Source organism: Microtus oregoni, unplaced genomic scaffold (genome assembly GCF_018167655.1).
Source record: "Microtus oregoni isolate MIOR12 unplaced genomic scaffold, Mior012 000012F_ref0000307, whole genome shotgun sequence".
Taxonomy (NCBI): Eukaryota; Metazoa; Chordata; class Mammalia; order Rodentia; family Cricetidae; genus Microtus; species Microtus oregoni.
In genome coordinates, this window is record NW_024543071.1 from 23,712,921 (window position 1) to 23,726,837 (window position 13,917).

The following is a 13,917-nucleotide window of genomic DNA, read 5'->3' on the forward strand; positions in this document are numbered from 1 at the left end:
ACAAACAGAAACCCTGTCTCTAAAAAATAAAAAAGTTGAAAATAGAGCTCAGGACAAGTCCTAACTCTGCATGCGTCTACGTAATTTTGGGTGCAAACTGAAGAAGGGGATGGATATCCTTGAAACATTAGTATCTTGCTTTTTTTCTCTTTTAATTAGCCTTGTTGTGACATGGACAGCCCATGTTAGCAAAAACAAGTTCAGTCTGGGGCATATCAATTCATTGAGTAGAGAGAAGTGCCTTCAAGTCCAGTAAGCTTGACTCTTCAAAGATTCTTCTGCGTAAAGGTGACCTGGTGGCCTGTTATCATAGGTTTCCCCTCCCTCTAGAACTGTGTAGTTTATAGGTAACGTTAGATTAGCGACATGGTTTGACATAGTGCTTGATATATAAGGATTTGGATTTGATTCCCAGTCCTCCTGTCTAAAGCCCGTATGACTTTGCCAGGTAACTTCCCTGAGGTCTCACTTCCCAGGATCCATACATTCTCCGAATGTATGTCCTTAAAAAGCCCGTGCTGGGCAAGAGCCTGACTCAACAGGGTCGGGAAGGGCAGCCCAGTCCAGGCTTCTAAGGGTCAGCCTGCCTTTTTACGGTTCACCCTGTGTTTGTGCCTTAGATTGCTCTTTTCGGGACAAGTTCCTGTAGACCTTTTTTTTTTCTCTTTCCTTCATGGTCTGTTCTCTTCCTTTTCTTTTAAGCCTTTTCTGATTTAAATGTATAGGTAGGTAGATTGGAGTTTATGATAGTTAGTGCATTTCGATGAGGCTGTCTCCTGATCCTAGGTGTATAGAATTGGTTGTAGTGATTCTCATCCATTATCTGGGGGCAGTAGCAGACCTGGAAAGAAGAGTCTAGTTGTCAGCATTGTTGATGTTTTGATCCTTTCCAGTGGAGCTGTCCTGTGTGCTGCAGGATGCTAAGCAGCACCCCTGGCCCCAGTACTCCTCGTTTACGACAGCTAAAGATGTCTCCAAACACTGCCAGATGTCCCCTGGGAGAGGGGGTGAAATTGTCAACTTCTAAAAACTACGGGCTATAAATATTGCCTCCCTAATAGCAATTACACAGAATTGTTAGCTACCTGCTTTCCTGATAGTCTGCCCGATGATGTTTTGACCTCTGGAGATGACAGTATACAGTTGGAATTTGCACGAGCCTGTAGTCAAAATGCCAGTAATAACACAGTGGTTACTGAGACAGTCTGTTTGCATCTCACCCTTATAGGGCCACAGTAACAACGATGGTTCTGATAATGAGCTGCCGTCTGTTGATGCCTTGAATGTGCCAGGCAGTGCCCTCATGAAGTTTAGTTAAATGTATTCACTGGAGAGAACCTGTGAAGTCTGCCCAAGTCTGGTGCAGCATGTCCCTGTCAATTTAATAACCCAAGTGAACATTATATTTTACTCTTGAGATGCTTAAGTCCAATTCCAAGAGCCTAGTAGTGTCCCAGGTGAGGAACAAAGAGATCATTTGTTAGCGGTGAAATATGGCCACTGAACCATGCTAAGAGGGTCAGCAGAGTTTTCTTAACCAGCATTATCCGAGGTGGGCAGATTGTCTCAACCAGGGTGTGTGTGGTGTTCAAATGAGCCCTCAAGAGATCTAGCCTCTGTACAGAGTATGAGCACTTGTGAGTTGCTTTCCTCGGAGGCTGTTTTCAGAGAACTATCAGGCCAGTACTGATTTGGATTAATCTTTAGGACCTGTGACATCAGCCTTTAAGGGTTCATGGGGCAGAAAGATAATCCATTCATACACATTAAGTTATATGATATACACGTTAACTCTATATGATATCTCTTAAAAATAAAGAAGCTGCCGGGCGGTGGTGGCGCACGCCTTTAATCCCAGCACTCGGGAGGCAGAGGCAGGCGGATGTCTGTGAGTTCGAGACCAGCCTGGTCTACAAGAGCTAGTTCCAGGACAGGCTCCAAAACCACAGAGAAACCCTGTCTCGAAAAAAAAAAAAAATAAAGAAGCTGAGCCAAGTGGTGGTAGTGCACCCCTTTAATCCCAGCACTCAGGAGGCCGAGACTAGCCTGGTCCACAAGAGCTAGTTCCAGGACAGGTTCCAAAGCTACAGAGAAGATCTGTCTTGAAAAACCTGTCTTGAGACAGGATTTCTCTGTATAGACGTAGTTGTTTTGGAACTTGCTGTAGACCAGGCTGGCCTTGAACTCAAAAGATCTACCTGCCTCTGCCAGTGCTGGGATTAAAGGTGTGCGCCACTACTGCCTTTCTGAATCTGTATCATTCAAATCCTGATCGTCTGATATAAAGGTTAGAAAATGTTTGTTTTGTTTTATGTGTATCATATTTTGCTTGAGTGTTGTATGTGCCCTGCATGCATGCCTGCTGCCTATCAGAGGTCAGGAGAGGATGTCAGATTCGTTGGAACTGACAGTTGTAAGCTTCCATGTGAGTTCTGGGAACTGAACCCCAACCCCCCGGAAGAGTAGCAAGTGCTCTTAACTGTTGAGCTGTCTCTCTAGGCTCTACAGGTTGAAAAATTTGAGGAGGAATTTATTCAAGATTTTATTATTTGGGAGGCTGGAGAGATGGCTCAGTCAGTGAAGTGCCAGCCTAGTGATGATCACTGGGCTCAGTGAAAGACCATGTCATTAAATAATAATAATAGTTGTTTGGCTTTTACTTTTTATTACATTTAGTGCTGGCCACTCAATTGTTTTTGGAGACTATCAAAACTTTTTCTTTTGTCTTGTTTGTTTGCTTTTTGTGGTACTGGTAATGAAATCCAGGGCTTTGCACATACTAGACGAGGGCTCTACAGCTGAGATATATCCCACCTTTATTTTTAAGTCTTAGAGTTTAAAGTAAGTAATGACTAAAAGCTCGTTTTTGAACGAGGAGTAACAATGGTGTCCATGCTGTCCTGTGGTGTCCTTGCTGGCCTTATATAGGCCTCCTTGCCTTTTTAAGATCGTTACTGTTACTTTTTTTTTTTAACTTTTTTTTTATTGAGAAAAGAGAAAAAAAAAACAAATTTTCGTTACTGTTACTTGTTTGAAACAGAGTCTCCTGTGTAGCCTTGGCTCTCCTGGAACTTTCTGTGTAGACCAGGCTGGCCTCCAACTCAAAGAGATCCACCTGCCTCTGCCTCCTGAGTGAGTGCTGGGTTAGAAACAATGTACCACTGTGCCTAGTTCCTGTGTCCCCACCCCCAGCCTCCCACTTAAGATCTTGCTCTGTGTCCTGGGCTGGCCTTAAACTCATGATCCTCCTGTATCAGCCTTCCAAGTGCTGGGGTTACAGGCCTGTGTCACCACACCAAGTTCTGTTGGGTTTCCTAGTTCTTGTGTTTGTGATGGCATCAACAAGTGGTTGTCACAGGACACAAGCAGAAAGGGTCACAGTAATTAGACTGTTATTTCTTAAACCTTATTGAGTTAGAATATTGTTAAGGTTTTCAGGATGACTTTTGATGACTGATATTTATAATGTTAGTAACTGACTTTTGTTTTACTGTGCTTTATGAAAGAACTTTTTATTGTAATATATACATGTTTAGCATGATGTGGTTTTGCAAACTGAACATACCTGTGTAACCAGCACGTGACCAGGAGGACTTCCTTGTGATCCTTTTATTTACTGTGTCTTCCCAAGGTAATAGCCTTCCAGGTGAACACATAGTTTGGTTTGTTTTCATACTTGATATACATGCGTGTATACATCATTTATTCCTGCATCCAGCCTTTTTCATTCAACCTATTAGTGAGGCCCATCCTTACTGTTGTGTTTTGTTTTCTTATTGGTTAACTCACTTGTGTGATTGAACCACAGTCTGTCTGTCTTTCTGTCTCTCTCTCTTCCTGTCTAGACAGGGTTTCTCTGTAACAGTCTTAGCTGTCCTGAAGCTCGCTTTGTTGACCAGGCTGGCCACTAACTCAGAGATCCACCTGCCTCTTCCTCCCAAGTGCTGGGAGTAGCGGCATGCTCCACCAGACCCAGCCACAGTATATCTCTATACAGTCACTGAGCATACTATCATAATGCTATGGGACGATGATGCATTTATTTTGAATATATATATATATATATATATATATACATACATACATACATACATATATTACTAGAATTGTTAGTTTGCCGTGTCAACATTATTATATAATGATTGGGGTTTTGGGGGCTGGAGAGATGGCTCAGAGGGTAAGAGCACTGGCTGCTCTTCCAGAGGTCCTGAGTTCAATTCCCAACAACCACATGGTGGCTCACAACCATCTGTAATGAGACCTGGTGCCTTCCTTGCCAGCAGTACATTGTATGCTTAATAAATAAATAAATCTTTAAAAAAATGATTTTTTTTTCTCTCTTTTTTTAGCCAGGGTCTCACTCTATAGCCCAGGCCAGTTTTGAACTTGTAGTAATGCTCCTACCCCATACCCTGGAGGGTCAAGATTATAGGGGTGACACATTACGCTTGTAGTAACAGTTTTTTTTTAAATATTTATTTACTTATTATGTATACAATATTCAGTTTGTGTGTATGCCTGCAGGCCAGAAGAGGGCACCAGACCTCATTACAGATGGTTGTGAGCCACCATGTGGTTGCTGGGAATTGAACTCAGGACCTTTGGAAGAGCAGGCAGTGCTCTTAACCGCTGAGCCATCTCTCCAGCCCTGTAGTAACAGTTTTTGAAGATCATCGTGTGGATTAGTGTTCCCTGTATCAGTGTATGAGTTTGGGCACCTGTGTAGCTTCGACGATACTTGATATGTCCCATCATTTTCTTCTATCCATTCTGGTAGCTATGCAGTGGAATTTTAGAGAGTCTGTGGGAAGAATTAGCTAAAAATTTGAAGCTCCTCGTAATATTAATCTGCACATCAACCCCATACCCTTCACAAAGCCTTCCTGTAACCCCTTTCTGCAGTAGAGCACCCCTCCTGGGACAGGCATAGTCTGCACTGGGGTCAGCAAACATTCCCAAAGAAGATGCTGGGGATACTCAACTCACTCCAGGGTGCTCGTGCCTCTGGAATTCCAGTTTTGGTTTCTAGCACTTTCATAACCCTTCACCATGTGTGGAAGTGTGATTTTGTGATTTATTGTCTTTTTGTAGTTGAAGCTGTGTCAGATTGTCACGACCCACCCTGTCCTCTGCAGGGGTGGGAGTTATCACTAGGTTCTTAGTAGCTTTCCATGAGCACAGTCCTGTTACCTGGTAATTTCTCTCCCCTACTGTGTGTTTTGTTTCTTTTTCTTGCTTTCTTGGACAGTTTAGTGCTGCCAGGATGGGGCTGGACAGAAATGGATTTGTTCTGGGACTGAGAGTACTACATTATTTCAGCATTGCAAGAGACCATTGCTCTTGGTTTTTGTAAATGTTCTTTTTTAGATGAAGGAATATTTTTTAAAAAAAAACTTTTATTATGTATATGTGTGTATCTGAGTGTGGGTTTTCGCACATGAGTACAGTATGGAGGCCAGAAGAAGGTGTGGGGGCCCTTGGAACTGTGATTACAGGTGGTTAGAAGCCATCGATCATCAATACTGGGACCCAAACTCATGTCTTCTGTAAGAGCAATATGTCCTCTTAACTGCTGAGCCAGATCTCCAGCCCTTGATGACGTCCCTATAAAAGTCATTATTGGGCCTGGCCATGGTGGCGCACGCCTTTAATCCCAGCGCTTGGGAGGCAGAGGCAGGCAGATCTCTGTGAGTTCAAGACCAGCCTGGTCTACAGAGCAAGTTCCAGGACAGCCAGGGCTACACAGAAAAACCTGTCTTGAAAAGAAAAAATAAAATAAAACAAATCATATTAGTTTTAAATACTTATTCTTTATTTACCAAGGAGATTATGATTCATCTTTTTTTTTCTTTCTGTTTGTGTGGTTTCATGCATGCTTTTGAAAAACAAGTCACGGGGCTGGAGAGATGGCTTGGTGGTTAAGAGCACTAACTGCTTTTCCAGAGGACCCGAGTTCAATTCCCATGGCAGCTTACAACTGTCTGTAATTCCAGTTCCAGGGGATCTGAGACCTTCACACCAATGTACATAAAATGAAGTTAAATAAATCATAAGAAATTCGAAAAAAAAGAAACAAGTCACACATAAGCCAATTATGTACTTGTTTTCATATAAGAGATGGTTCTTTTCAGTGTCTCTGCTGCACATTTCCTTTCTTAAAAAACATACTTTATGGGTTGGAGAGATGGCTCAGTAGTTAAGAACACCGGTTGCTCTTCCAGAGGACCTGAGTTCAATTCTCTGCACCTACCTGTGGCTCACAACCATCTGTAATGAGACCTGGCACCCTCTTCTGGCATGCAAACACAGATGCAGACAAAATTCTGTATACATAATAAATAAATAAATCTTTAAAAACATTTACATATAGCAATATACTTTGCATATTAAGCAACTATAATAGAATGGTTTTAAGTAGTTTTAAAAAAAGAAAAAGGAAAAAAATTCAGGTTAAAAAAACTCCCCAAAATGAGTTAAAAATAGTAATTTTTTTCCTAAGTGGGTCAGTGTAATTCATGTATTCATTGACTAGGCATACCAATTCCCATTGCACTAATGGTCAGTGGGATTAGAAAGAGAGCCCAACTTTCAGTCACTGCCTCAAAGTAATGCCACATGTTGGATCCTTTTGTAATGTAAAAATGGCTTACTGCTTCAGTATACAGAAGCTGAATTCACAGATAAACCGTCCAAATAAAGAAAACTATGTTGGAGTTGAAACTAGAAGAAAAAAGTGCTTCATGTACTCATTGTGACTCTGTGTCCTTCGCCCCTTTCTTTTTTCTTTTTTTTTTTTTTGTTTTTTGTTTTTTATGCTGTGGGACATTGTTTAATGATGCAAAGATGTGTTACATTCATTTTTTATTTATTATTGTTTTTATTGAGCTATATATTTTTCTCAACTTCTCTCCTTTACTTTCCCCTCCCCTCCTACCTTCTCCCATGGTCCCCATGCTCCCAATTTACTCAGGATATCGTGTCTTTTTCTACTTCCCATATAGATTAGATCCATGTATGTCTCTTTCAGGGTTCTCTTTCTTGTATGAGACAGGGTCTCACGTATCCCAGGTTTGCTTGGAACTCACTGTGTATTGATGATGACTTTGAACTTCTGATCCTCCTGAATGCTGGGATTCAGGCGGCCTGGATTATTGGTCTGGGGCTGAACCCAGGGCTTCGTTGCCTCGTAGGCAAGGATTCTACTAACCGGGCTACATCCCCAGCCCATAGTTTCCTTTTTACGGGGAGTGTATTGTGAGACAGGAGGACTCTGTTGGCAGACTCAGAACGTTCTAGGCTCCTTCCACTGCCTGTGTTTGTTTTACATAGAGAAGGAGAAAAATCCTGAAACCTTGTCGTTGGAGCAGTTGTTGTGACTCACCGCGGTCTATTACTTAGCACCCTAAGAAAGGCAATGGGTCAAGGAAGGACTGTGAGGGTGGCGCTGGGAGCCAAGGAAAGCCGTGCGTGATTGCTCTAGGTACCACCTGCCACCTCCCCTTCCCACGCTTCCTCTTTCCCTGTGGTTCCTGCTTTACCACAACCTGACTGACTACTGCAGTTGGACAAGTTGGCTAATCACCAGGTTTTGTTTCTCCTCAGGGTTGAGGATGGTGACCATCCCAGCAGCTATGAACCACTGTGTAAGGAGAATGAGAAGATTAATGAGCAATTTACAAAACAACAACTTGAACAAAAGTAGGAGTGATTGTTAGGATTACGTTTGTACAGTGCTACCTCACACTCACATTTTGTAGTAACCCAAAGACTGTGCAGAGGGTACTTGTGATGCGGACTGTGCAGAGGGTACTTGTGATGCGGACTGTGCAGAGGGTACTTGTGATGTGGATGCTCACCCTCACCTGTAACTACACCCCTTAAAAACCCTGTGCTAGGAGCTGTAGCTGAAGTTTGGTTCCTTCGCTTGAGTTACAGTCTCTGGAAGGTGTTCCCTGTTAAACGTCTCACCTTGGGAGTTACAGCTTCTTGATAAGCAGGCACTTGAACTTCACATTTGGTGAAGAACTGATCTTTAAAGTGCTGGGTGGTGGTGGCGCACACCTTTAATCCCAGCCCTAGGGAGGTAGAGGCAGGTGGATCTCTGTGAGTTCGAGGCAGCCTGGTCTACAGAATGAGTTCTAAGACTGGCTCCGTAGCTACTGAGAAATGAGAAACCCTGTCTCGAAAAACCAAAAAAATTAAAGCATAAAAAAAAAAATTAAATAAAGTGCTACTGCTGTAGGGGTTGTTTAAATTGCATCCACTGTACTTTTTTTAAAGTTTTAATTGTTGGTCATAAACTCTTTTTTTTCAGAGGGCCAGGGCATAGAGTAAGAACAGTTGGGCTTCTGTGTGGAACGAGGGCACAGCTCCAACTGTGGGAGATGAGACCTACCCACAGATTTCAGTCCGTCCTCATGTTCTTGAGTTAGGTTCTTTATGAACCGAAGATACCTGCCCCTAAGGTAGAAGAGCCGTGGATAGATGGTGCCCTCAGACACGCTGCTGGTCTTTAGATCAAGTGCTCATGACTTACCATGCTGAGGCACTGTAGGCTTCCCCATAGCACCGGGAACTCTCTCTCTCTCTCTCTCTGCCCTGCTTCCAGTGGGAGCATGGTGTTTTGGCTGTGTTTCTGTCTGAGTGCTTACCTCTGTGCCCTTCCTCCACGTGCAGAAGCCTTGGAAGATCCAGTTTCCACTTATTGGGAGTGGATGGGTGGGTTCCACAGAGGAGGTTTGGATTTATAAACCTAGCTATTAGCACGATCACTTACCTGTTCAGGTTTGCAGGTCATTATTTCTAAACTGGCAGATCTTGTGGAGCGCAACCAGGGTGGGAAGAAAGCCAGAAGCAAAGTAAACTTTCCCAATCTATTATTAAGCAGACTGTGGAACCCTGAGCGATACATGAGAAAGACTGTAAAAGGTCATCTGAATAGAAGGCTATTTACATAGTAAGATTTTAGAAGCAGTAAGTTCACATTCGACTTAAGAGATATTAGAAGCTTCATAAGTTATAAATCAGTCTTCCTTCTGTGGAACACACTGACCCACTCCCCAAACCACATACTCCCGGAGGCCAACAAGATGACCCGGCCGGTAAGGGGACTCACCACCGATCTCAAGGACCTGAGCTGATTCCCTCAAGGTGTTCTGACTTCCACACACAAAAATAAATAAAAATGTTATAAAATATTAAAATTCCTAAAATTAAAAAATTAAATTCTTAAAAACTTAGTATAGGGATTTAGAAATGACTTTCTGTTATGCAGATTTGTTTTGGAAAATATGAAATCTAGGCCCTTACATGTTTTACTTCATAATTTTTTTTTTTTCGAGACTGGGTTTCTCTATGCAGCCCTGGCTGTCCTGGAATTCACTTTGTAGATTAGACTGGCCTCGAACTCACAGAGATCTGCCTGCCTCTGCCTCTGCCTTTCAAGTGCTAGGTTAAGGTTAAAGGTGTGTGCCACCACCGCCCGGCCATAATTTTGTTTGTGTTTGGTTTTGTTTTTTCAATGCTGGCGATGGAACCAGAGCCTGGGACGTGCTGGGCTCCTAGTCAGCCACCAAGCTCCATCTTTCAGGCAGAGGTTCTAGTCACACCAGGCTTCTGGGGCTTCTGTTGGGGTTGCCTGCTTTAGTTCTGTTGAGAGGCCTGGCTTCTTCCTTCTTCCCTTCCACTCTGACCGTCCCGTCTCTCTTCTGAACTGGGCTAGATACTACTCTTTCCTTACTCCATTGTGCCACCAGGCAAGCCTGTCACCAACTTTACAGATAAATTACTTTCCTGTCTGCCCGGTGCTCGTCTGTGTCTTGCAGAGCAAGGGCTCTGGTGTCCTTGTCTTTGTAGTGGATGGATGTACATACATGTGGTGCCCGGACCTGGGCCTCCATGGGCCTCCTGAAATGTTTGGATGGGGGGTGGGGTGGGGTGGGGTAGGCTTCAGCCCACCCCAGCAGGGTGTGAATTGTGATGTTTTTGTGAAATGATTTTGGGTAATGGTTCACTCTCCCTAGCAAAACTTATTAAAATGCAGACTATGGCTGAGTGGGTCTGTGGTGGACTCTGATGTTTTACATCATCTCACCAAGCTCCCGGGAGGGGCAGCACTGCCAGTTCTCCAGTTACAAAGGCCTACGTAGGACGGTTGGCTTTTGTGAGTATAGTTGTTTTAAATTCTGAAGAAAACACAAATGAATTCTAAACATGCCTCAGTTTATCAGGATGCAGAGTGATGGCAGTTCTGTATTTTAGGAAGTTTCCAGCATATGGTAATATCCCTAAAGCTGACAGCAATTTAATTGCTCCTACAATTTTGACTTTGACAAGTTAAAAATACCAAATAAATGTCTGGGAGAGCATGTGAGTTAGCATTTGCTCCTCATCTAAAACACGGGATGCTTGCTTATTGAAGACGAGGCTTATGCTAATGAGGAAGCCGAGCTAGAGAGACATGTGATCTCCTGGGTATAAATATAAGTCCACAGACAGGCAAGCTGTTGATGACTCCATCCTCAGAGGAGGCGTTCCCAGTCATTTCCCCAGTTCTCCAGAAGGTAAGGATCAAGTCTCTGTAGAGAGGATGCTGATACACTGTCTGGAAACGAGTCCTTTTGAAAATGTTGCCCATGTTTCCTTTTCCCCTTTTCCTTCCTCAGGAAGCCATGGTATTTGATATGCAACATTGGTAGTTGGGAGGTTTTTGGCTATTCTTGATTCTCTGAACAAATGTCTACGAGGAGTTGCATTGGTTTTAATGTGTTTGTCTCTTCTCAGCTATGCTAGGGATCTGAGGCAGGTAGAGAGCTTCAATGTCCAAATGCTCTCAGCCATGCCTTGGACTCCAGTCATTCATTCAGAAAGAGTGTTTGCCGGCCTGCAGCTGTCAGTCCCTGCTAGTCTGTGCTGCTGCTTCCTACTTTCTGTTTTACTGTGTGTGCAGGTTGAAATACGATCTTGCTACATAACCCAGGCTGCCTGTTCATCCTGCTTTGGCCTCCTGGTTATTAGGATTACAAATGCCTGTCATAAGTTAAACATTTTTTTCCCTATAAAATTTAAATCTGGACAGGAGAAGTTGAAAACCATCTAGAAGTAAAGTATATATTGATCATAGTTGAATTGGCCATTTTTATATAATGAGGTGGATGTTTGTTTGTTTGTTTATTTGAGACAGAATACCAAACAGGTTGGCCTTAGATTCCAAACAGAGCTCCTTATGTATCTAAGAATGACTCCAACTCCTGAAGAAAAAAAAATATCTATATCTATCTATCTATCTATCTATATCTATCTATATATGAGAGACTGTGTTAATAGCAAATCTCTTTGGTTTACCAGCTTTTACATTGATTATATACATAATTATATATAATTTCAGAAAGGAAGGCGTTCTGCTAAAAATCAGACTAGACTTTTCTCCTAATGCTTTGAGGTTTCTTCCTCATTTTCACATGTATGTGTAGTGTGCATGTGTATATGCAAGCTTTGCATATGTGTGGGCACGTGTGTATGTGTGTGGGTATATAGAAGCCTGGGTTTGATGTCGAGAATCTTCCTTGATTATTTGTCCAATTAAAATGGACAAATAATCTCTTCATCAAACCCAGAGTCTGCCATGTGACTAGTTTGGCTAACCAGTTTGATCTGGGGATCTCCAGTCTCCACCTTCAGAGGCTGGAATTGCCTGTGAGCCACCTCACCTTCCTGACATTTACGTGGGTTCTGACCTCTGAACTTGTGTCCTCATGCATATGTAGCGAGTGCCAATGAGTCATCTCTTGAGGTTAGCACAGTATTCTATCCAACTAATTCCATGCCTGTGGTTTACCTTTAGGTCTGGCTATTGGTAATTTATTTGTTTTTTATTGTCTGGCTTAGCCTTATGCATACTAGGCCAGCTTTGTACCTCTGAACTGCATCATCAATCTTCAGAGATCTACCCTCGTCTTCTAAGACACCAGGGTACCAGTGTAGGTTCAGTTCCTTTTCGTACTTACAGATATATCTTCGGCTTTTCCTGATTCCTGTATGAACTGGCTAGTATTTGAGGTTTAATGTTTTGTCTGTTAAGTAGTTCCTAGTTAGACAAAAGTACCATTTATTGTACTCTGAAAAACAAAACCAAACCAAACTGTGTCTACCCCAGACTCTGGAATCCTTTCGTTGTACCAAACCCAATAAATACCCTCTGGGATTTCCTTTGCTGGTGGTTCTTATGCTCTCACTGTCTCTGGCCTTGCTGGAGGAGAAAGGGAAGAGCTGCCAGAGGAAGCGCTATGCTTGTTTGGAGATTGAACCTAGGGCCTCTCGTGCTAGACAAGCGCTCTGCCATCGCGCTATAGCCCCAGCCTGAGGAAACTCTTGAAAAATAAGGTGTCTGGACTGTTCTTGCCGTGGCAGTCAGCACTTCAGCAGACTACAAAAATCTCTTGGGGTCTGCCTGACTTTTCATTTGTTTCATGCCCTGGCTTTTGTTGCTTTCATGAGGCAGCTTGTTTGTCTTGTTTTCAAATATTTCACAGCATTGTTCTTCACGGAGGCTGTTCCGTATGCTCCGAGCACACATATGTGAGACTCAGACGATCCTGTTCAGCCCAGTCTTGCAATCCATCAGGCTGAACAATTTGGCTGATTCAGTACGGATCCTTACACAATCTCTCACCTTACTCTCCATCAGATACCTTTGCAATGTGTATGACCGTAGTTCTTGGTGATTAAAACCCAGTTGTTGGAGCACTGACCAGCTCATGGTCCAGCCATGCTGTCAAGTCCCCATCAAAGTGCTTATCTAGATACAAAAGCGGCTCCATAGAACAACACTGTTGTGCTGGGTGTGAGGGGTGAGGTGGGGAGGAGGATAGCTACACCCTGTAAGCAGCCAATATGACATTTCCTGCAGGGCTCAGTGGGAAAACAAGCTTAGCTGTGTGTGTGAATCAGTTCAGCCCTCAGCAGCAGAAGCTGCACCAACAGGAGCTGCAGCCAGGTGTCTTGGTTGGTTTTCTGTTGTTTGGGATGGATGGTGTTATATGAATTTTCCCAATGGTCTTTCTTTTTTTTTCTCCAGAGCAGTCACTATACAACAAATATCCTTTTCTTTCCAGTTTCCAAAAAAAGACTTACAGCAAAATGAATAATCCAGCTATCCAGAGAATAGAAGACCAAATTGTCAAGTCTCCTGAAGACAAGCGAGAATACCGCGGACTGGAGCTGGCCAATGGTATCAAAGTGCTTCTCATCAGTGATCCCACCACGGACAAGTCGTCAGCGGCCCTCGATGTGCACATAGGTATAGTGCAGCCCATGGGTGATGCAGTGGCAACAGATTTGATAGAGGGTGCCGTGAGCGGCAGGACCCGATAGCTGTCACGTTTATGATTTCTGTTATTATTTTTATTATTGATGGTTTTGTTTTTGAGACAGGCTCTCACTCTGTAGCCTAGGCAACCTAAAATTCACTGTGTTGCCCATGTTGGCCTCTTAATTTGATATGATCCTCCTGCCTCTCAAGTGCTGGAGTTTACAGACGTGAGCCACTATGCCTGTTTGTGGTGTTTTGAGACAAGGTCTCACTGTTAGCTTAGGTTGGCCTGGAACACGTTACTAGTAGAGTCTGTTATGTTTCCAACTTAGGTGATATGGCAGCAAAGAAATTCATTCCATCCTTTAAGCCAGTTCTTTTTTCTCTGGTATATTGAACTTGTTATTTGATGGATTCTTGTGTATACATTTTTTCTATATGTAATGTTACTTTTTAGTTCTCTTATCTCCTACACACATAATATGCTTAATGGGAAACTACTTCTTTTTAATAGTTTTTTTAAAATAAAAGCTTTATGTTACTTTTTTTTTTTTTGAGACCGAGTTTCTCTGTGTAGCTTTGGAGCCTGTCCTGGAACTCGCTGTGTA

The 13,917-nt window shown here is 42.9% G+C and overlaps 1 protein-coding gene across 2 annotated transcripts in view; it reads left to right on the forward strand.

The window, feature by feature from the left end:
- Positions 1-13,917, forward strand: part of Ide (insulin degrading enzyme) — a 94,305-nt gene that overhangs the window by 17,051 nt on the left and 63,337 nt on the right. For both annotated transcript variants that reach the window (XM_041661209.1, XM_041661208.1), the window contains exon 2: positions 13,113-13,297. In XM_041661209.1, coding sequence (XP_041517143.1) covers positions 13,113-13,297 — 185 coding nt within the window. The remainder of the gene's footprint in view (positions 1-13,112; positions 13,298-13,917) is intronic.